This window comes from Capra hircus, chromosome 18 (genome assembly GCF_001704415.2).
Source record: "Capra hircus breed San Clemente chromosome 18, ASM170441v1, whole genome shotgun sequence".
NCBI lineage: Eukaryota > Metazoa > Chordata > Mammalia > Artiodactyla > Bovidae > Capra > Capra hircus.
In genome coordinates, this window is record NC_030825.1 from 38190683 (window position 1) to 38215537 (window position 24855).

General features: G+C 43.7%; 1 protein-coding gene across 1 annotated transcript in view; it reads left to right on the forward strand.

Annotated features, from left to right (window-relative positions):
* WWP2 (WW domain containing E3 ubiquitin protein ligase 2) overlaps nucleotides 1-24855 on the forward strand; it is a 143589-nt gene that overhangs the window by 97809 nt on the left and 20925 nt on the right. Inside the window, exons 9-10 of the mRNA XM_018062219.1 lie at nucleotides 13104-13193; nucleotides 22470-22644. Coding sequence (XP_017917708.1) covers nucleotides 13104-13193; nucleotides 22470-22644 — 265 coding nt within the window. The remainder of the gene's footprint in view (nucleotides 1-13103; nucleotides 13194-22469; nucleotides 22645-24855) is intronic.

Below are 24855 nucleotides of genomic sequence, written 5' to 3' on the forward strand. Positions count from 1 at the left end.
CGCATCCCTAGCATCTGGCACACAGCTCAACTTAAATTTCTTAACAAAACATGATGAATACATGAAAAATATCACAAATGGTTTTTAATCCCTCAGACCCATAGAGAATCAGGAGGTACTGAGAGGTGGCTCCAAAGTCTTCTGTGAAATTTTTCATTTTGTGAAAAGATTTATAACTACTTGCTTCTGTGCAACTTCTTCCTACAGAGGTTTTTTTTTTTTTTCTCGTGTATGTGGTAAGGAATACTCGAAAGACCCTTGTTTGGTTTATAATTTGAAATCTGTATATAATTTGGGAGGAGCAGAGTGGGATCATTTTGGCAGAGGGAGAGAAGATGGCCGCTCGGTGCCTCAGGAGCCTGTTTGCTTTCCGCTGAGCAAAGCCTGGAAGGCGGGCTTCCCTCCCGTGTGTCAGTCACAGGCAATTAGGGCTATTGGCTCAAGGCGTCTTTATGTAGGGCGTGTGTGAGGGTTACTGTTCTCCTGGATTGGGCCCTTCCTGTTTCCAGGCAGCTGGAAAACTCCAGGCCCTGAAAACACTCTTTATTCTGAGTCTGGCGGTCAGAGCAGCTCAGAGAAGCTAGTTTTCCTACTTGGCCTCCCAACCCACCCCAACAAGAGGCCGAATCGCTTCTCTTGGGTAGAGTTTGAACAGCATCTTCTCCCTGGAGCGTTTAGAATGGGATGGTAGGTCTGAGGAGGCTGCTTCCCACTTGAACATGAGTGATGGTCCGGAGAAGGGCACTGAGACCCAGTCTTGCCACCCAGAGGGGCTTCCAGGTGCCCACTGGGAGTCCTGGTACTCTGCGGGCTGTCTCAGGGCCTGGCGATTACCACTGGCGGTGCTGAGTGTGTGGCGGTGAAGCTGGCAGGCTTTCAGTTCTCTGCTCTGTGATGGCAAGCCAGAAAGGGCACACTTTCCACCCCGAGCCTTCCAATTCACAGACCTGCCGTCTCCACCCTAGCAGCTTACTTACAAGTTTAGGAGATCCAGACAAGATGGATCATCCCTCCCTTCTTGGTATCTTACATTCAGGAGTCAGGGGAACCACTTTTAACCTTTTAAATAAAGTTCTGAACATAACATTTCACTACCTAGAATGCCTCACTGGTTTCCTCTTGTCTTTAGGAGTCAGTTCTCAAATCCTTAATAAGACCTGAAAAAGCTCTGCAGGATAAGGCCTCATCTGCCCCTCAAACCTTCCATGGAAGACACGCTCTGCTTTGCTCTCTAAGCTTTACCCTTAATGACTTATTTTAGTTTGACGAGTATAGCACCCTTTCTCTGGGTTGGGGACTGTTATGCTGGTTACCGCTCTCTGAAACCTTCCTCACCATTTTGTCCGTTACTTTCTATCCGTCTTCAAGTCTCAGATTAATCAGCACTTGCTCTGGGAATCCTTCCTCAATCCCCAGCACACAAGGTCAGACCGCTGTGTATATTGCAGTTCTTCTCACACGCGTAATTGGTGTTCTGCCTCCCTCTACCCAGCTGGGCTGTAAATGCCAAGATGGCAAGGAGCCTGGCACAAAGCCAGCTCCCAAGACATACTTATAGTACATTAATGAACCAGTTTTTTGAGGATTCCCCACGTGGCTTAGTGGTAAAGCATTGGCCTGCCAATGCAGGAGACGCAGAAGACATGGGTTCCATCCCTGGGTTGGGGAGATCCCCTGGAGGAGTCAGTGGCAACCCACTTCAGTATTCTTGCCTGGAAAATCCCATGGACAGAGGAGCCTGGCGGGCTTCAGTTCGTGGGGTTGCAAAAGAATTGGACATGCCTGAACGACTGAGCAACAGCAATGAATCAATTTAAATGCCATATATATGTATATATATATTTTTTCTCCACCTGGATGAATGTTTTCTGCTTCTTTGATGTCTCAAATAAAGAGGACCTATGACAGGATTTACATTTTTTTCCTAAGAGCAAGACCTTAATGGGTCCCTCACTAGGTTGTCTGGCTTTGGGTTCATGTATGACTCTCTCACAGGGTCGGGATGCTGCTTCCTGCCCAGTAGGGATCTGCATGCCTGGGGAACACTGCAGAGCATGTCTCCCCCTTTGTGTGGCCTTTGTGAGCCACGCTAGACTGGTTTTTTTTGAGACATCCAGCCGACTCTGTCTCTTTCCAGCCTTACCTTCTCAACTCCTTCATCTCCTTCACAGAGCAGTCAGGCACAGTTCACTTGGGGATGCCAAGGGCTTATTTTTCCAGTTGCCACATGGCCTTTCTGAAACTTGCAGCAGATGCAGCTGGTCACAAAGATGTCACATCCGCCTGTGTTTTAGTGACTGAAGGCCACCGAAACCTGGGCTGCCTCAGTCCAAACAGAACACCCTTTATCCCGTTCCTCTCTCCCGGTCTCCAAACCCTCCTCCTGTCTTCTGTACCTTTTAATTTAATTAGCGAGAAAGAAGCCAATTGGAAGGGCGTGGCGCTTTCAGGCTGCGAACGCCTGTCAAGGGAAGGGGTGCCAGCCAGGCTCGAGAGACGTGGTGAGATAGTGGCTTGGGCGAAGGGCAGTGGGGAGGGAGGCCTACTTTGATTAGCTGGCCCTGCATCTGGTTTTTATCAGCAGGGAGCCCACTTTGGGGACCAAATGCTCATTAACAGACCGTGTGTACATGGCTTAGATAAACTCCAAGCGCGTCCCGGGCCCCGCCGCTCGCCCAGGCCCTTGCGCACAGAGGCGCATTATCCCAGGCTGGCAGCCGGCGCCGCGCTGTGGTTCCTTACATAAGGGAGGCCGTTGTGTTTGGACTCTGCCGGCTTACCTCAGCACTGCCATTTCACACCATCCCTCTCCTCCCGCAGTCATTGGCTGCTCCGGCTGTTTCCTGCCTCAGGAGAATTAGTTGAGGAGGGTGTTCTTCGGATCTGTTGGATGTGCCATCTCCCCCCACCCCCAGGTCCAATTCTGCAGAGGTCCTTTCTCCAGGTGGTCCTTGACACGCTATCAAGGATGACAACCTGGTAAGAGTTCTTTGATGTTTTCTTCGTGGAGACACTTTAAGAGACATTGGAATTTGCAGCTTCTCTGCTAAGTTATAAACCAGCTGCTGCCATTGAATTTCATTCCAAACTCAATTTTGTCGCTAGCCAAAGATCCTTACCCAAGGAGTTTTAAAACAGTGCTTTTCAAACTGTCTGTGAAAAACTAGTCCTTTTTTTCTCCCCACTGTTTTTGTTTGTTTTAATTTTTTTTTCAGTCTCTTATGAACTCTTACTTTGGTCCTCTATTTAACGAAATAGATCTACAGATCATGTATTTGGATGTTGTGGCAAATTGGTACAAAAGTTTCTAAAAGCCTACAAACTTCTGAACTTTTCTGGTCACTGAACAGTAACAGTGTGAGCCACGGACCATACTTTGAGTAGCAAAGGATTAAAGGATTATACTGGGAGAATCTGTCCCTTTGTGCTAAGTAGTATGGTTTAGTTCTTGACTCTGCGAGGATTATTACATGCTTAGGTAATGCCAGGTAGTACATGTTACTGGCTTCCTCCTTCTCATCTCAGAATGAAATCCTTGTTTCCAAAGATTCTACTGTGTCAGGGCTGGCTCATGAGAAGTTCTCGCCCTGCTCTATGTATGTTTTTGTGTGTAATTAGGAATTTTCATTTTACTACACTTTCTTGAGGGCTCCTCAGGAGCTGGTGTTACTGTGTCCTCCATTTTTTTATTCCCAGCACCTAGCATAGTACTTGGCTTCTAGAGAGATGGAGTGAGAAGTGGCTGTTGAATGACAAGTGTTTTCATTCTCAATAGCTGTTACAATTTTTTATAGTTTCTTTTTGAAAAATTGGGAAAAAAAAATAGAAGAAACAGAACAACAACAGTAACAGACACCCACCTAGATGTAACCATTGGCACTTTTCACGCACCTTGTATCTATTTTCGCCTGATCATTAGTAATTGTTAACACATGTTAAATGCTCCCAGTGTGCTGGGAGTGCTAGGTTTCATAAGTGGGTTATTTCAGTCTTCATGGCACTCTGTAGTGCTCCTACACTGCTGCTGCTGCTAAGTCGCTTCAGTCGTGTCCGACTCTGTGCGACCCCATAGACAGCTGCCCACCAGGCTCCTCCGCCATGGGATTTTCCAGGCAGGAGTACTGGAGTGGGTTGCCTTTGCCTTCTCTGAGCTACTACACTACTTTTACCCTTATTTTGCAAATGAGGAAACCTTAAGTGGTTTGCCCAAGACCACATGTACAGACATGTACATGTAAACATTAAACATACATCTACCAAAATTTAATAATCTTAGGGCATATGCTTTTAAATTTTATTCTTTTAATTGTAAAATATTTTAAGCATGCAAATAAGAATAGTGGGCTCCCCAACTCAGTCTTATCAAACTTTAGCATTATGCTGCATTTAGTATAAACCTCCCCCTCCTTACCTTGTTTTTTAACCTCTTGATGAAGAAGACATTATAAAGTTTAAAGTCCCTGTGAATGCCTCCTTGATCCCATTCCCTATATACAGAGATACATGGAACTGGGGACATTCATTTAAACTGCTCTATGGTATTCTGTTGTATGAATAGATAAAATTTTATTTTTATAATTAAAATTCATGTTTACCGTGTCTGTGGTAGATATATAAATATAAAAATCACGCTTTATGCTTGTGTGTGTTTATATCATACTTGCCTTAATTAACAGTGCTGCAGGGAAGTGTTTTCTGTGCCTGCCTTTTTGTGTGCATGTTTGTTTCTTTAGGGGAGGTGCTCAAACTGGAATTTCTTCTTTGTAGGAGGATGGGGGTTTTCACTTTTAGTAGATGCTGTCAAATTGCTTTTTGAGTCAGTTCACCAATTCATACTCCCATGAGCATACATAAGCATTCCTGCTAAAACAAAATTGTCAGATAGTTTTCACTTTGGCCAGTCTGAGGGACGTGAATGGGGTGTCTCATGCTGGGTTTACTTTGAATTTTCTTCATTATCCTTGAGATTAAACCGCTTTTTATATTTTTTTAAAATTTGGCTTTTGAGTTTCTTGTGAATTGCCTGTTCATATATTTCTGTCAATTTTTCTGTTTGGCTATCTGTTGTTATAATCTGCAGGATTTCTTAATATGTGCTGGATACCAATTGCCTCTCAGTTATGTGCATTGCAGATATTTTCTGTGGCTTGTCTTTTAACCTTTTTATGTTGCTTTTTGTTGTACAGGAGTTCAAATTTTAAGTAGTCAAGTTTGTTCATCTTTTTCATGCGCCTTTTGTGTCTTGTCTGAAATACTGCCTTACTCTGATCATATAAAAATTTTACATGCACACGTGACTCCCCCGATCCCCATGTTTTGTAGATTCTGATATGTACGTTATTTCACATTTAATTTCTTTAAAATCAAGATGTGATTTACAAGCATTAGAATGTTACAGTTTAATTGGCAGAGTTTTTCTTTCTTGGTTTAAAAATCTTATAATTGGTGGCATTTTAGATTTAATGAACAATAGTGTATTTTTATCGGAGAAGGAAATGGCATCCCACTCCAGTGTTCTTGCCTGGAGAATCCCAGGGATGGAAGAGCCTGGTAGGCTGCCGTCTCTGGGGTCGCACAGAGTTGGACATGACTGAGGTGACTTAGCAGCAGCAGCAGCAGCAGAGTATTTGTATAATTTTTAAACAAAATTTTGTTTATCGTATGCATGTTATTTTTTCCACTCAGCATATTGTAAATCATATTTTAAATGACTGAATATTCATTATAGAATATTTACTAACATAATTTACTAATTTTCCATTTTAAAGCATTTAGGTTTTTTCCAGTTTTTCTGTAACATGCTACAACGTACTGTGACAGATACACTTACTGCTAAATCTTTGACACATAATTATTTCCAAAGGATATATCTTCGAAGTAGAATTGCTGAATTAAAGGATGTTTATGTAGGAGAAGTTTTTAACCAAGTTGCAAGATTGCCCTTGGGAGCGTATATATCCATTTTTGTTCCTATCAACTATGTCTTTTAAACACTTAAAATTTTTTTTTTAATTTAATTTTTTTGGGCCATGCTATGAAGCCTGTAGGACCCTAGTTCCTTAGCAGGAATTGAACCTGCTCCCCCTGCATTGGAAGCATGGAGTCTTAACGATTGGACCACCAGGAAGTCCCCCACCAACTTTTTTTTTTTTTAAACTGGAGAATAATTGCTTTACATTGTTGTGGTGGTCTCTGCTTACATAAACTCGAATCGGTCATAATGATATATATCTCTCCTCTCTCTTGAGTCTCCTTACCCCCAACCCCCTCCATTCTACCCCTCTAGGTCATCACAGAGCACTAGGCTGGGCTTCCTGTGTTATACAGCAGCTTCCCGATAGTTATCTGTTTTACACAATAGTGTATGTATGTCAATGCTACTTTCTCAATCTGTCCTACACTCTCCAACTGTTTTTTAAAAATAATTTTATTTGTTTATTTTTGTCTGCACTGGGTCTGCACTGCTGTCTGAGCTTTTCTGTAGCTGTGGGGAGTGGGGGCTGCTCTCTGGTGGCAGTGCGTGGGCTTCTTGTTGCAGTGGCTTCTGCTGCGGAGCACAGGCTCTCGGGCATGGGGCTTTAGTAGTTGCAGCATGTAGGCGCCGGAGTTGTGACGCCTGGGCTTTAGAGCACAGGCTCAATAGTTGTGACCCATGGGCTTAGTTGCTCCACGGCAAGTGGAATCTTCCCGGATCGGGGATTGAGCCCTTGTCTCCTTCATTGCCAGGTGGATTCTTTACCACTGATCTACCATGGAAGCCCTCTTCACCTATTTTTTAAGAGTGACTATTTCCCAACATTACCAAACTTATCTACAATTTTTAAAATCTGCAAATTTGATTTTTAAAAAAGTTTTTATTTTTTTAGTAGACACCATCTCTAGCACTTGTCTTGCATCTCTGTGAAAGCATATCTTTTAATGTTGTCATCTTCCATTGAAGAAGATGGCTTTGTGGACCTTTCCAAGGCAAAAAAAAAAAAAAAAAAAAGGAATGGTTGAAAAAGGAGGAGAAAAACAGACCTTAATTCAGAGTCCTCAGTAGCTACTACTGTGCCCCTCTATGCTTAGAGGGCATAAAGTGCTGCTTGTTGATAGTTTTAAAAAGGGGGTTAGTGTGCTTGGATTTAAAGGAAAGCTCAGTGTTTCGAGAAGGGTTCTGGGGGGAAGGTCTGAGTTTAACATACTTCTTACCTAGTTTATAGAGGACCTCCTGAAGCAATGAAAACAGTGACGAGGAGATGTATTCCACTGCACACAGATTTTTGACTCATAAAACAGCCTGACAGTGTCCCTACAGAGGAAATAAATCTTATGGTTCACCTAGGAAGTGGCCAGAGCTTGGGGAATAAATGGGATTTGGTTCAGAGTTAAAATTTATTATAGGATCATAATGTAAGAAAACATGAATTTCCTATAATATTTGCCTGAGAGAAGTTGAATCTCTACATAGGCAGCTTTAAGAATACCTGAATACTTTCAGTGTATTTTTCTGAAGTTTAGTTTGTGTCTAAGTAACCAGCAAGGCATCTTTTGTTTACTGGTACCTAAGTACTCTGGTAGGACTTTGTTTTCTGACGAAGAGAGTGTATTTTGAATGAGAGGCAGCTTCACTAATGCCCAGTGCTTGTGTTAATAAAGTTTATTAACAAATTATAAATAATACAAGTTTATAATGCTCTTAGTAAGAATTTGTGATTCATCTCATCCTAAACCAAAATACTTGGGGACTGTCAGATTTAAATTCCTTCTCAATTTAATTTGACTCTTGGTGAAACTGTGATTCTGTCCAAACTTATGGGAATCTGACCAAGATGTGTGTTAATCAGGATGGTTGAATATACACTGTAATGGCAAGTCACTGAGAACTGATTTCCTGAAGACCTTTTAGGAAACTTTCCACAAGAAAATGTGGTTCAGGTAGCCAGACAGTTTCCTTTCAGATAATGTAGAAATGATTGCATGCCATCCTAATCATGAAATTGAGATTTTCTGCCTTTAGCTTTTTAATAATGATGGTGGTTTGGGGGGAGAACTGGGGCATGGAAGAGATACAACTTGTTATTAATACCAAACACAAGGTCGTGTGTTTGATGCACAGCGAGGCCAGACAATACCTAAACGTTGTGGTTTGGAGGGCAGAGAAAGGTTTATTGCAGAACCATACAAGAAGATGGGTGGCTTGTGCCCCCTAAAATCCCAAACTCCCCAGAGGGTTTCAGCAAAGCACTTTCAAAGGCAAGGTGAGGGAAGGACATGGTTAGTTGTTGCAGACTTCTCGGTGTTGGAATCCTTTGTTCTTGTAGCTGTTCCACATAAGTCAGGTCACGTTGTTTCTATAAACCTCCAGCAAGACAAATGTTATTCTCTGTTCTGAAACTTTTTATATGAATGAACTCTTAAAGGTTAGAACCTTGAGAATGGGCTATCCTGTATATTTCAGACTATGTGTAACATTCTTTTACAATAGGTGCAGAGCCAACATGACTAAGCACACAGTTTAAAGTAAGAGAAACCGATCTAATATGGAGTCAGATGTGTTCTTCCCTATTACACACTGAATAAAGGACAGTTAAAATCCATAGGAGCAAAGGGAATTTAGGTGTTTTTTAAAAAGTACAGAGATTAATTGAAACTGGAGACTGTTTTTTAAGTCCTTTCAAATAGAAAGACCCTGTGTAGTCCATGGTCCAACTGAATGTTACGCATTGAAGGCCAGGGAGCAATGTGTTGGGAAGGGACCTGAATCGAGCTTGGGCTTTTGAACAGTTTCTGAGAGCATCAAAGAAAGCTATTCAGTGGGAGAGGATGTGACCCACGTGACCAGGATGCAGTATCGAGACCCATGGGTAGTTTCATTGAAAAGCCTTTTAATCTCAGCATGAAGAAGATGCTTATAAGGTTCAGAAACCTAACCCCAGCCAGGGATGCGCTGATGAAAGGTCGCTGCCAGTATCACTTTCTTGGCATGGGGAGACCAAACCAAGACAGTCAGAAGGCTTAATCTATGTGGGTCAGCAGCTACAGAGGGGAGAGGAGAATCGGGAGGCTCATTTGATTGACGATAGAATCGACCGACTCTGCCACAGGAATGGAGGGGAGGGATTTGTATGAATTCTGAGGAGCCGTGCAGGTAGGGAGGAGTTGAGAGTTCTCTAGGAAAAGCAGCTAGGCCAGGTCACAGATCAGGGAGGACCCACATGGACATTTAATCCAAGCAGGAGTCCAATTTTAAAAGGAAGAATGTAGATATCAAAAAAAAAAAAAAAAGAAAAAGAAAGGTAATGGAAGAAAGGTCTTATTCTTCTTGGTAACTATTTTTCTAGCTAAGCCAATTGAGAGGGTTCATAGAAGGACACTGAGATTCACTGGACAATAATAGTGCCTGAAAGAGAGCCTTTCATTTCTAAGGATCAACTGGGATCAAAGACAGGGTAGACAGGTCTTGTCTAGGCTTGGGAGGAGCAGCCATAACTCTTGAATATAAGCAAAGAGGACTTCACGCCGATTTCCTTGCCGACAGTGCAGGAAGACCACTGTGCCAATTAAAGGGCATTTATTTCATGGAATTTTAAGAACTGTCCCTTCTTCAAATGAAAATAGTAGTCAAAGTATAATAAAACCAAAGTTCTCTCCTTGCCTCAAATGAAATAGAAAAGAAGCCAGAAGTTGAGACCACTTATGAGATGAAAGTTACAACAAAAGAATTGTTGAAATAAAGAAAAATGTGTTTTAGCACCTTTTCTCTCCAACTACAACACCACGTATTTTGTCTTTATTCAAGGGACAGCCCCACCCGCCTATTATGGTCAGTTTTCCAAACAGTGACTGCAAAATGAGCAAAGTTGTTTTATTGGGGCTTTTGTGCCACAAAATTGCCAAGGACAGGAAGGATAGAGCTAATTTCTTAGGAAATGCGGAGGAATTCTCGGCTCCTTAAATCTTTATTAGGAGCAAATGTTACGAAAGAGTGGTTTGCTACCCTGCCTTGAGGAGCTTCCATATTTCAGTACTTATCCTTAAGCCAAATATCTTTCTCAAGACCTTCTTTATTTCCAAATTCAGATGAATAAAGAGTATCAAATTTGCTGCTTGATTACCAAGCAGACAGGAAGAATTTGGAGAGGTGGTGTGAAGTCATTCTATGTTAGCCTCCTTTGTGGCTGAAAAGTCCCTACTTGATCCCCAGAGATGGGACACTAGCCTCTTGAAACTTTCAATATCTGTCACTCTTTTATCTTTAATACAAAAGGGCATCGAGAGGGAGAAGAGCTTTAACTTCGCCCTGTGTGTCTTTTCACCTGATCACTTTTGCCAGAAGATTCTCCCCCCTGCTGCTTCTTTTTTCTTTTTGTTTAAATTTGGCTATGCCGAGTCTTAGTCGCAGCACTCAGGGTCTATATTTACGGCATGCGGGATCTTTTAGTTCTGCCTTTTAAATGAAATACCAACTAAAGTGCATAGATCTTCCTTTTGCTGTGGGAAGAGCCAGGGCACTTGGGCCAGGTTACCAGTAACCGCTTCAACCAGAAGCTGGAGTGGGAGTATATAATATAGTGTTAGTCATTCAGTCATGTCCAACTCTTGGCGACCCTGTGGACTGTAGCTCGCCAGGCTCTTCTGTCCATGGGTTTCTCCAGGCAAGAATACTGGAGTGGGTTGCCATTCCCTTCTCCAGGGGATCTTCCTGACCTGGGGGATCAAACCTGGGTCTCCTGCTTTACAGGCAGCTTCTTTACCACCTGAGCTACAGGGAAGCCCCAGGGAGCAGGAATACCCAGAGAACAAGTATCCTTGAGCACATTTTAATGGTGTTTGTAGCACTCTGGTCCTCAAACCAGTAGTGGATCCCTTTTGAGAGGAGGGAATGTGGAACAAGCAGACCTCAGTGCTCCCAGGGGGAAGCCTCCTGGTGGTGCAAAGTGTGTAGCCTCTCTCTTCCTGTAGATGATATCTGAGCAGGGGTTTGTGATTAAAAATGGAGCCTAGAAATGAACAAGGTGGATTTACTGTGATGTCTCCCCAGTCGTCATGATCCTGCAGGGCTCCCTACCTAGACTCCTGTGCTAGGGAGAGCTGTTCACATTGGGGTGGGTGGCGGAAAGGCACCCGGCACCTTGTCTGCTGGGTTGTGGGTTTCTTATAAGTTCCACTTGCCCTTCCTTTCTTCCTTTCAGGGGTCCGTGGTAAAACTCATAGGCTAGAGAGTCTGAGCTGAGTTTTATTTAGCCCCTCTGAGCCTCGGTTTCTTCGATGATGATGGCATGTCCCACATTAAAGGATGGAGGCAGGACTGAATGAGGTAAAACAGGAACCTGCAACTCATTGTGGATGCTCTGTGGGTGATGATTACCCCTTCCCATTTTTGCCTTGAAAACCTTGCATGTATCTCTATCTGAATTAGCCTCAGAGGGGCTCATCAGTGCTGTCCACTGATCAGATGTGAGAAACGGTATCAAATAAAGCTCGTATCTATCTGAGTGGATACACCAGGCTTAGTGATAGAAGTTAGGACATTTATTTCAGTATACAGTCAACTCTCTGCTATAACGTATGTGTTCCTAGGAATTACCACTGCCAAATCATGCAGCAAAAACCACAGGGTTTATGGGAAGAAATGGGTTAAGGACATAACAGACAAAAATTTGTCAGTGACACACACACAAACAAGAATTAATAACATAGTAGCACAGTTTTACACATGTTAAATGGTTGAGATCATAATACTACAATAAAGATGCAGGATTCCACGAGAAGACCTGCAGTTTGCTTGTGGAAGCAGGTGCCTGAGGATTAGAGCTTGTTGAGTGTTGCCTTAAAGTGGTACAAGAAGGGTTTTCTGAACTCAGATGGGAGTTGTAACACCAGATGTGGGTGAGTGTGATATGTAACACGCTCCAAAGTGAGGTAGCCGGTAGATGTGTGTGGTTCTTTGTGTTCCTATGATACTGGGTTCAGCCCAGGGAAGTCTTCTGTGTTCATATGGTATGTTTAGAAGACAAATACATGCACGGCAAACACAAAATTCACATCATGCTCACGTTCCCTTAAGTATAAAATCACACTGGCATAGACCTATGTCTTTAAAATAAGCATTTCAGCAGAACTGACTGTACTAGCTTCCTGGTAAAGTCCACCTTCCTCTTGGCAGTACCCAAAAGTAGAAGTAGATAAAATCAGTGTCAAACATAAAGACTAAGGGACCATTTGCATCCTTTATAAAATGGTAATCATTTTATAAACAAAGATAAATCTTTGCATCCCTTATATGTAGGTTACTGTATTCTAGGTCAGTGGAGTTACTGTCAGACTGTGTTGAATGTGGGAATAACAGGAGTATGGGGATGGGTGGTCCTTGTCTGTATTTTGTAGTGATTTTGCCTTTGGATCCACTGCTTGGATCATCTGCTTACCTTGTCTTTCCGCCATTGGCACAGATGAGCCACCCTCAGCACCCACACACTGAGACAGGGCTGGAAAAGCAGCAAAACACAGTTTGCTGTGTTTCTTGGTTCATCCAGATCTCTTTTAAAGACCCTCTGTAAATGAGTCCTATATTTTAAAAAGAAATGTGATCTTGAATATATATGATGCTAGGAGAACAAGGGGAATTGTATGATTTGTGACTTTAAGAAGTAATAGGTTACAAGGGCTGGAGAGTCCATGGATGAACTTTAGGTGTGGGGGTCTGTGAATCCCAGAAACTGCACACATTTTTGTTGGTAAGTGCATTTTGGAGGGAAAGAGTCTTCAGCTTTCATTACCTCCCTAAAAGGACCTTTGATCCCCAAATGGCCAGTAAACAGTGATTTGGAAAAATCCATGGGAATGTAGATTCATAGGGATTATGTAGGGGAATTTAACACTATCTGTGGGATATCTAATAACCTTGAGTCTGTAGAGGGGAGTTCTTGTAGTTTTCTCAAGAAGCAGGCATGGGTCCCGTTATCAGGGATGGCGTGGAGCTGGTCTGACCAGCGGGTTGGTCTTGCATGTTGTCTTTGATGTTTTCTGTCAAATTAGCCACATCAGTAGTGGACGCCATTGAACCAGGACTTATGCCTTTCACCAGTGCATCTCATGCCTCCCTTGACTTTATTTTGCAGATGGGAGCAGCGAGAGCTCCCCAACGGGCGTGTCTATTATGTTGACCATAACACCAAGACCACCACCTGGGAGCGGCCTCTTCCTCCAGGGTAAGACTTGGACCAATGAGCCCCGAGGCTCTGGAATGGGCACCGAGTCCCCCGTCGGCTTCCCCACCACTCTGCCACAGTCATCTCCCTATTTCCCCCACTCGCCTCCTCTCTCTCTCTTTCCCCTCCTCCGATTGTCCTCCTCTTCTGTGGCCTCTGCTCTCTCATTCTACTTTCCCTTCTCCCTCCATTTGTTGCCTTGGCCATGGGAGTTCTTTTCTTTCTTATTTATTTGTTTGACTGCACTGGGTCTTTGTTGTGACATGCAGGATCTTCGACCTTTCTGGTGCATGTGGGATCTTTTAGGTGCATCACGTGGAATCTAGTTCTGTGCCCAGGGATCGAACTTGGGCCCCCTGCATTGGAAGCCCGAGCTACTGGACCACCAACGTAGTCCCCTGGCCCTGGGCTTTCTTAAGTGATACTCAGAGCCCCATGGCTGTTGGGTTCTGGAGGAAGGAGGGCTTGGGAGGCCTCTGAAGCCATTGGTCTCTCAGTGGCTTCAGACATTTCACCTGCAGAAATAACCTATAGGGTGCAGTTTTCAGTTTCAGCAGACGTAGCAAAGTATAAAGACATTTATCCTGGCTCCCTTGACTGCTTTTCCTACCCACTTTAATTCTGTTCTCATTTCTTAGGACATACTAGGATATTCAGAGCATCTGTGGGGGGGATAGAGTGCACAAGGAAACCAAGATAGAGAGGGTGTCGATGAGTTTCGTGGCACCCTGCATCCTGCCAGCCCCCGGAGACAGTGCGGCGTTCGGCTGGGCTTTGTGAGAACGCAGCTAAGTTCTCCAAAACCCGAGGATAAGTGAGGCTTCCAAGTAAAGGAAGACTGTCCAAGTTCAAGGAGAAGGGGTTTGGTTCCCTGCCTGCCAGGGACAGAAAGTTCTTTCCACATGTGTCTCCCAGTCCTGAGAGCTTTTGAAAGGGAATGTATTCTGCTCTCGGGAAAGAATCACCAGTAGAGCAGCTATGCAGGCCTCCTATGCAGAACATGAACACTGACTCCCTCTTCCGAAGCTGGCGGAGGGAGAGGATGTCAGAGTGGGCAGGGAGAACCCTGTGCTCTGTTCTGTTCACCTGTCAGGCATGTGCTGGGCAAATACCACCTCATTTCCCCGTCCTACAAGTTTCCATGCATGGACTGCTTTTAGTTTCCGTTTCCCTAGTAGATTGCTTGTGTTTTCCTTTCCTTCCTTGTCCTTGTGGAAGTCACGCTCGTAATCCACCATCCTTAGTTCTCATGGCTCCCCCTTCTCTTTTCTTAAACAAAGGAAACCTCATTTATTTTATTTTTCCTAACATTTATTTATTTGGTTGTGTCAGGTCTTAGGTGTGTCACGCAGGATCTTTCGTTGCAGCACACAGACTCTCTACTTGTAGTGCGCAGGCTCATTTGTTCCATGTTTTGTAGGATCTTAGTTCCCCAATCAGGGATCAAGCCTGCATCCCTTGCATTGCAAGGTGGCTTCTTAACCACTGGACCACCAGGGAAGTCCCTGTTTTCTCCTTTGATTTAAAGTCCAAGGAACTTACCAAAGTTAAACATTGACTTCTTAGGAAAAAAATTAAACATTTTATTATGGAAATTCTAGAAATATTCATATTGAAGTTTTCGAATGTGCACAAAGAATCCCTACACGCTCAACACCTAGCTTCAATAATTATCAACTCAAGGCCATCCTTGTTTCATTTGTACCAGGAGTTGGCAAACTGTGGACCTGTTGGCAAAATCCACCTGCCACCTGTTTTCATAAATAAAGTTTTATTGGAACATAGCCCCTCTCATTTGTTTACTTATGGTCCATGGCTGCTCTCGTGCTCTTTGGGAGAGCTGAGTAATTGTGACACAGACTGCATAGCCAGCAAAGACTAAAATATAATTTACTTTGTGACCCGTCGTAGAAGACTTTTGCTAACTCTTGCTCTGTCATCCTCGTTCCCCCCTCCCCGACCCCCATCTTAGATTATTTTGAAGCAAATCCCAGACATCATATTATTTCATCCAAATTTCAGTATACGTGTCTAAAAAATGTTCTCTTTTAAAAGTAAAACCACTGTATTTTTAAGTGTTTACCTACTACTATCAAATACCCAGTCAGTAGTCAGATTTCTCCAATTGTCTCACAAATTAATCATCAGCTTTTAACAGGATGTGTTGCACACTTGTACTTTGTGTGTTCACAGCACAAATAATTCTTTAAGTGTGTTGGTTGCTTGCCTCTTAACCTCTCTGGTTTATAAGTAATGGAAGCCTTGACCTGGTAAATGTATGGTGATATCTAAATGAAGATATTTAATAGTGTCTTCTAAGAATGGCTGAGGATTTACTCTTGTTTAAGTGTTGAGGTGGGATACTAGAGCCAGCTTTCTTATTTTCGAGAGAGTTACAGTGATTTTTTTTAGAAAAATCCTTCATTTATTCTTGGCTGTGCTGGGTCTTTGTTGTGTGTGGGCTTTCTCTAGTTGTGACGGGCGTGGGCTGCTCTTGTGGGGCACAGGTTCTAGGTGCTCGGGCTTCAGTAGATGCAGCATGAGGGCTCTGTACTTGTGATGTGAGGGCTTAGTTGCTCTGTGGCATGTGGGATCTTCCCGGACAGGGATCAGATCGGTGTCTCCTGCATTGTAAGGTGGATTCTTAACCACTGGACCACCAGGAAAGCCCTGTAATGTTTTTTTGGCTCAGCTCTGTGCCCTCTATAGCCCATGAGTTCTTCCTGAGCTTTAGGCCCTTTGAACTCCTGGCACTTAGTTCTACGATGTAATAGGGAACCTGGAGAGAACAGAATGCTCAAGCTTTCATCGCTAATTAATGGGAGAAGTTCTGCTCTAGGGAAGTATTACCATGGTGAGAGCAATCTCGAAACTGCAGATGGAGCCGTTGCATCGTCTCAGCAGTCCTAGTCATCCAGGAGCGAGACTGAGCCGAAAGAGTCACTTTATTGTCCATCCCCTCTGTCTGACCCATGGGACTCTTGTATAAAGACCAGTCATCTACATGTCTTATCCTCGTATTGAGACTCATTATTCAAGTTAGAATAAAGGTTGAAATGCTTATTGTCCTAACTTGTTCATAGCTTACAAAAGCTCTTGCCACTTAATAATACCATATTACATAAAAACATCTATTTCCGCTTTATTGACTGTGCCAAAGCTTTTGACTGTGTGGATCACAATAAACTGTGGAAAAGTCTGAAAGAGATGGGAATACCAGACCACCTGACCTGCCTCTTGAGAAACCTATATGCAGGTCAGGAAGCAACAGTTAGAACTGGGCATGGAACAACAGACTGGTTCCAAATAGGAAAAGGAGTATGTCAAGGCTGTATATTGTCACCCTGCTTATTTAACTTATATGCAGAGTACATCATGAGAAACTCTGGGCTGGAAGAAACACAAGCTGGAATCAAGATTGCCGGGAGAAATACCAATAAGCTCAGATATGCAGATGACACCAGCCATATGGCAGAAAGTGAAGAGGAACTAAAAAGCCTCTTGGTGAAAGTGAAAGAGGAGAGTGAAAAAGTTGGCTTAAAGCTCAACATTCAGAAAATGAAGATCATGGCATCCGGTCCCATCACTTCATGGGAAATAGATTGGAAAACAGTGGAAACAGTGCCAGACTTTATTTTTTTGGGCTCCAAAATCACTGCAGATGGTGACTGCAGCCATGAAATTAAAAGACGCTTACTCCTTGGAAGGAAAGTTATGACCAACCTAGATAGCATATTCAAAAGCAGAGACATTACTTTGCCGACTAAGGTCCATCTAGTCAAGGCTATGGTTTTTCCTGTGGTCATGTATTGATGTGAGAGTTGTACTGTGAAGAAGGCTGAGCGCCGAAGAATTGATGCTTTTGAACTGTGGTGTTGGAGAAGACTCTTGAGAGTCCCTTGGACTGCAAGGAGATCCAACCAGTCCATTCTGAAGGAGATCAGCCCTGGGATTTCTTTGGAAGGAATGATGCTAAAGCTGAAACTCCAGTATTTTGGCCACCTCATGCGAAGAGTTGACTCATTAGAAAATACTTTGATGCTGGGAGGGACTGGGGGCAGGAGTAGAAGGGGACGACAGAGGATGAGATGGCTGGATGGCATCGCTGACTCGATGGACGTGAATCTGAGTGAACTCTGGGAGATGGTGATGGACAGGGAGGCCTAGCGTGCTGGGATTCATGGGGTCGCAAAGAGTTGGACATGACAGTGACTGAAGTGAACTGAACTGAACATATTTGAAGGTTGCTAAGAGAGTAGATCTTAAAAGTTCTCATCACAGGAGAAAAAAATTGTAACCATATGCAGTGACAAATGTTAACTACACTTACTGTGGTGATTGTTTTGCAGTATATACAAATATTGAATCTTTATGTTGTAAAGATAAAACTTAAACCTGTTATAATGTTACATGTCAATTAGATCTCAGTTAAAAAAAAAAAAGCAACCAGTCATTTTATCCAGGAGCTAAAAGTGTTGGACCTGGTAATTTAGAATGAGCACAATGATTTTTCTTCTGACACTCTTAGGTGATTCTCAGACCAGAGGTGAGCAGGGGGAGTAGGTACCATCGAGCATGGTATTGGGGACCACTGTCACAGAGGACTCCAACTTGGTCTTTAAGAAAGGCTGGGGGTGGACTTCAGTGAAAAGAGGAAGGTGATCCAGGTTAGGGGAACAATGTGAATGTGAAAGGTGTATTTGGGAATGATACATGGAGCAGTTTTGGTGGAGTGGAGGGTTTGTGTGAAACAGAGATGATCAAAGTGTGTCTAGTAAGGCCCTTGGGTTTGGCGCAGTTGCCCCCTGGAATCAAACAGCATGAAAGGGCCTCCAACTGCTGCTCTGTTTTTATCGATTGTAATTCTGCGTAAGATTTCACCTGCTGTCAAGGGTGTGATTATGCTGTTTGACAGTCTGAAATTCACCAATGCAGAGGACTTCTAGTTAAACATATGGATCAAACATGTTTATTTCCATTCCTTCTTGAAAACCCACTAAAATGGCAATAAAAGTTATGTTAAAAAGTATAATGATAAAGGCATGGAAGAGGAGAAAAAGCATATGGGAGATTGTAATCAAAGTTTAGTTGCTGGTGGATAAATGGTAGAACTGAGAAAGCTGAAACCCGAGCTTCCAGTGTGGGTTTTCCACTCAAAAAGCAGCCAGTCTACACCATGGAGCCCTAGAAAGCCTCAGCTGTCAGGGACATATGGGGTATGTGTGTGTGAATGTGTTATGTGTAATGAGACTAAAAACCTGAAGTTTAAAAGTTGTGCAGGGAGCAGCTAGATTCCTAGGTTGTCAGCCATCACTCCCAACCCCCTGCCACACGTATGTGCGCGCACACACACACATGCAACCACATGGCTGCTGCTGGTGTGAGAAGTTCCTGGTAGAATAGAAGCAGTGTGGTGAACATGGTCATAGCTGAAGGCAGAGGTGAGCTCAGGAAAAAGGGATTAAGTGAGAATGCTATCCTCAGGGAAGAGATTGGGAAGTTTTTTTTTTTTCCTGGGGTAGTGACAGGTGCCCAGTTGATAAAGAATCTGCCTGTGGTGAGGGAGACCTGGGTTTGATCCCTGGGTTGGGAAGATCCCTTGCAGAAGGGAACGGCTACCCGCTCTAGTATTCTGGCCTGGAGAATCCTATGGACTGTATAGTCCATGGGGTCACAAAGAGTTGGACATGACTGAGCGATTTTCCCTTTCACTTTCTTTCAGTGACCAGTCTAAGGGGAGAAAACTACAGATCATGATATTTGAGAATCTCCTAGTGAAACAACTGAGCAAATCCAGAAATCAGCTTTTAGACATGTTAGCACTCAGGTATGAGGATTGATATAAACGCATCATCAGATATGCAGGGTTTCAAAAAATTAACTTTGGTCCATCCTCTCTCAGAAACTCGTTTTCTTCCACCAGACAAGAGGAAACAGAGAAAGAAATCGTGAGATGCAGGACACAGGAGACTGACTCAGCTCAGGGGCCAAGAGGAAGATGAAGGAGGATGACTTAGGACAGGAATGTAGAGCAGACCTGGAGAACAACTGTCTGCCCCAGATAAAGGGTGCTGGACAGACGAGGCCAAGAGTTACGTGGCCCTGGGTGGCACCTGCCCTGTCAAGAGTCTGGGGCTGAATTCGTGGCAGGTCCTTGAAGTCCAAGCTGAATAAAACATGCAGTTCTTAACTCGAGAGAAGAAGAAAAAGTTGTACAAGTAAGGATGTGTATGTATAGTATTCTACAAAGTTAAAATCCAAACTCCGAATATTGATTTAATGATGCTTTTTAAATTGGGAGGACAGGAAAGGAGAGAGCTTTGTGTGTGTTAGCCGGTAGGGTACAAGAACTAATTCTTTAGCTTCGATAGTGGCAAGTCCATAGTAATCTCTGACTTGGCAGAAATCAAGAAATTATAGAGTAAGCATTTATTTAGAAGATACAATCAAGAGTTGAAGGTAATTGTTGCCCCTGGGAAGCAGAATTCAGCAGTGGGGAGGAGAGCAGGAGACACTGGTTTTCATTGTCTCTCCCGTAGTACTGTTTGTATTTCAAACTATAGATACATGATTCCTTTGCTAACAACTAAAACTAAATAAAGATCACCCATTGGGAGAATTTATGAGAAAGGTGGGAAGGTTCCAGGTTGTTGTGAGCCTTAAATACTAATTTGACGTTTTTGACTCCAGCATTTCATAAAGGGTCAGTCTGCTGGGGTTACCCTGATGGTAATTTATGGGCTGGATTGCATGGGAAGGTTCATTCAAGGATACTTGGACATGGAAATGGAAAGTCAAGGACAGGGAGACAAAATAAAAAGAAGCCCTGGGGCTGAGCGGCTTACTGACATCAGTGGGAAAGGGAAAGTCAGGAATGATGGTGTGGTTGCATTCCTGGGTGGAGGGCTGACGGGGGGAAGACTGTGGAAGATTCAGGTGTGGGGCGAGAATGACGGCGTTTAGGTGAATCCAGAGTGATGGCTGGTCATGAAAGCAAGGCAGTCCAGCAGGCGGGATCCATGCGCAATCCAGGAACGGGCCTTGGGAGGTGAAGAGAAGCCAATTTTAGGGAGGCTTTCAGTTTGAAAGAATCACTGAAGAGGTGGCAGCAAAAGTCAGCTAGGAGGCTAACCCTGAAAGCTGAGGAAAGTATCAGTCAGCCCAAAGCATGGTAGTCTTGTGAGTAAGACCGGAATTCAGAGATGGTGTGAGAAGGTAGTCAAGGAACAGAGACCCTCTGACACTTTGGAATCATCCAGTGTAATCCATTGTGGATTCCTTTTTTCATTGGGTGAATCCTGTTTTCTTCAGTAGTATCTCCGTCTTATCTTCTTGAAACTCCTTTTCTCTCCCTTCTCGTTTCAGACTTATAATGGAAAATTCAGGCATACACCAAATTTGAGAGAATAGTACAATGACTCCTTTGTAACCATGGCCTGGTTCTAACAGTTAGTAAGATTTTGTTTCATCTGACCTCCCCCTCTTTAGGGGAGGCGACTGATGAATTGTCAAGCAAGTCCCAGTCATCCTATCCTTTGATCTATAAATACACCACATACACCTCTAACAGATGAGATTAAAAAAAAAAAATCAGAATACCATTATCCCAACATAATTAGCAGGACTTCTGTTACCTCATGTCATGTGCAGTCTGTGTTCCATTTCCCTGATTGTCTTAAAAACATTTTCACATTTGATTTGTTTGAATCAGATCCAAACTCAAGATCAACCCATTGCTTTTGGCTGATAAGCTCATAAATCTCTCTTAATCTGTAAATTCCTTCAACCTTTTCTTGTTGTTGTTTTTTTTTAATAACTATATATCTGTTGAAGATCTTGGACATCTGTCTTGTAGAAATTCTCACATAATGAATGTGGCTGATTGTGATTCCTGGTGTTGTGTTACATGCTCCTTTATTCCTTATCTTTCCTGGCAAACTGGTCATTAGATGTGGAGGCTTAATTAGATTTAAATTCATTTTTAAATAATTGAAATATAATTTACACACAGTGAGATAAACAGATCTCTGTTAAGCAGTTCACTGAGTTTTGATAAGTGCATATATACATTCATGTCACGCACACTCCATCAAAATGTAAACCGCTTCTGTCACCCTGCAGAGCTCCCTTTCTTACTTCTTTTGATCACTTCTTCACCATATATGTGGAAATCAAGCTACACCTACCAAGAACAGCCAAGAATTTTCACTCCCTGTTCTAGCCCTGCCTTCCCCGTGGATATTTTAGAGCCAACTTTGGAAGATCGCTTCCTCACTAAAGATAATGTGGAGAGAGTCCTGCTGTCTTTTGCAACAACTCTTCCTATGACCAGTCAATATATTTTTGCTGGCATCTCATGTCAGGACAATTTCAGTTGCAAGGAAGAAAAATTTGGATACAAATTGGCTTGAATAATGAAGAGATTTCACTGCCTCATGATCCTGGAAATTCCAGACATAGATCCTGGTTTCAAGGGAACTATGATCCAGTGGTTCAAACAGTATCCCCAGGGGACTGGCGTTTTTCCCCCATTTTTCTGCTCTGCCATCCACTGGGTCAACTTCATATTGTGTTTGGGTCCAGGATGTTAGCCAGTCCCAGGACTGCGTGCTTTCTCAATCACATCTGGCAAGGAAGACTATATTTTTCCCACTGTAAGTACTAAAAATTATGAGATTCACCCTGATTGGTTCAACATAAGTCACATGCCCACTCCCGGTCCAGTCAGCTATTCAACTCCAGGGTCAGGAGTATAGTCAGCTGCCCCAGAGCCACTTGGATCTCTGAAATGGAATTCAGGGCCTGTTGGTAGAAGAGATTGGTTGGGGTTTCCCTGGTGGTCCAGTGGTTAAAACTTCACCTTCCAGTGCAGGGTGTGTGGGTTTGATTCCCGGTCAGGAAGCTAAGATCCCATAGGCCTCATGGTCAAAAACCCAGAGCATAAGCAACAGAAGCAATCTTGTATCAAATTCAATAAAGACTTTAAAAATAGTTCACATTAAAAAACAATCTTTAAAATGTTAAAAAAAAAAAAAAAAAGATTGAGATTGGTTGCTGCAGGGGCAACCACAGATGTCTGTTAGAATCATCCTGGCCCCCAAAGCCTCCGTGACTGGGCCCCACCTGGCTCTGCCTCCCTGGAGCAGCCAAGCTCCTGGGCCAGACCCTACACCAGACCTTTCCTCGCCATCCTCCTTGCCAGCCTGCCCAAAATTTCTCTTTGTGAGCGTAGGGGTGAGGTGGTCACCGTGTTCACTCGGAGCTTGATGTTTTCAGCTGGGAGAAACGCACAGACCCCCGAGGCAGGTTCTACTATGTGGACCACAATACCCGGACCACCACATGGCAGCGCCCCACAGCCGAGTACGTGCGGAACTACGAGCAGTGGCAGTCCCAGCGCAGCCAGCTCCAGGGCGCCATGCAGCACTTCAGCCAAAGATTCCTCTACCAGGTGAGACGCGGAGGCCGGCCACAGGGTGGAGGGGGAGCCTCCTGGCGCTGTGAAACAGGCAGCCTCACGCATTCTCCTTCGACCTGTTCTGTTGAGTAGAGAAAATGGTGGGTAGAAATGTCAGTGCTCTGACCCTGGAGATTTCACTCATCACAGCGAAATTCCTCCAAAACTCCGGCATTTCTAACTTAGTGACTCAGTGTCTAGCTTCTGTGTTTATGGACTCAGTACCTGTGTCTGAAACCGAATTTCCCATCTTCCTTCTGAGACTGGAGTTCTCTTCCGGTCCTTCCATCCAGGTCCATTTATACTGCCTTGAGACCTGAAGGTCACTGTGACCTCTCCCATACCTCACCTTTTCAAATCAAAGTAGTCACCCAAATCCTTTCCTTTCCATCGCTGCTACTGGTTTTCTTTAGATCTTTATTATCTGACAGATTCTAAAAGCTGGAGGGACTTTAATGTTCACCTGGATCTGGGGATGGGCAAACTATGGCTTCTGGACCAAATTGGCCCCCATCTGGTTTCGTAAATTAAAGTTTTTTTGCAACACATGTACACTTGTTAGTCAAGGTTTTGACTGTGGCTGCTTTTGTGCTACAGTGACAGAGCTGAGTAGCCACAACAGAGACCAGGTGGCCCATAAAGTCTAAAATATTTTTTTATGGCCGTTTACAGAAAAATTGTATGAACCCACCAGTCTAGATCAGCTTTCTTCTATCTGATTCCTGATTTTCCCCTTCTCCTCTCACCTGGAAGGTGAAGGCAGCCTTGGAATTGTCTCTTTGCTGGCATTCTCTCTGGTCTGTACTGTTTTGAGCAGAGCTATCTTCAAATATCACTGTCATTTTGTCACTTTTTAAAAAATCACTGTGGCGGATTTAAGGGAAGGGGGCCTTTGCTCTGAATTGATCACTGGTTCAAACCCTTCTGTGGCCATTACCTTCAGAATAACATTAAAATTTTCTAGTCCAGGATTCAGAGTTTTGTGGTCCTGTGTCCCTTTAGGAACTTTCCTGCCTGGGTCTCTGTCTCATTGGAGCCCTTCCCAGCAACCCAGTGCTTGGTGGGGAGCCTCTTTGACAGAGAGGTGGGATTCTCAAGTTATAACTCTGATTGCATTTTCTCTGAGCCCCTTGAATTTGAAACTTGGGATCTGCAATATAGAACCTGCACAGGGTGTGGTATATTGGAAGTTGGAAACTTGTTGAGCTGGTCTATGTTATTACCATGTTTAACAAATATTATTCCTATTTGAATTGAACTTTAACCCTACAGCTCGTGTCTAAGTGCTCAGAAAACCTGTAATTCCAGTTAACTGAATAGCATTCATCATCAGCTTTGCCATCATTTTCCACCTCTTTCTCTGTTCACCCAAAGCATGAGCCACCCCATCAACCATAGGACATTGCCCTTGGCTGGCTTGTTACTTCTTTTGTTTGTGGGGGCTGACTGCTCACCATATAGTGTTCCCTTAGTGTGAATGAGCAGAAAGTCTGCTGTTTGTCACATTGAGTTGCTTCCAAGGTCAGCTTGATGTCTGTCTACACTCGTGCCCCGTGGTGTGTACCTAGTTTAGCATCTATACTGCTGGGCATCTGGCCACCCACTCCACAGCCCCTCTACATATGCTGGGTATCACGTTCTGGTATGTTTCAAAACTGGGTGGAATCTGACCCTTCCCTGCATTTCAGTAATTATTCCTCTTGAGTTGGGCCCCAAGGACTTTCCCTGCCATTTCCTTGGGTGGTCGTGGCTGCAAAACTGGGGTGGTCTGAGCAGCTTTGTCCCTTGACTTAGAGACAAGGATGCATTTTAGGAGCCTTGCATAGTTTTGTCTCCCTGCTTACCCATCTTCTCAAATTGAAAAAGAAAAATCCATTGAAGGGCTCCTTCTCCCCCTTCCCTTCCCACACACCGTGTGGGTTCTGTCGGTTGGACCAGATGTTTGGTGTGTGAAAGGGAAAGTTCGGGAGCCCATGTCTGCTTGTGCTTTTGGAGGCTTCATTGCCCTCGCCTGCCTCTCTCATTTCAGCAACACCATTCTGGGCCTGCAGAGGTAGAACTTTGACTTGGAGTGTTCCCTGAAAGTAAAAGTTCAGTGCTTAAAATAAAAAAGTTCGTTCTGAGTCCTCTAACACGGTTTCCTCAGTGTGGCTGGGGATCCAGGAGGGTTCTAGATGGAGTGATGATTCCCTTTTCTCCCTGAAA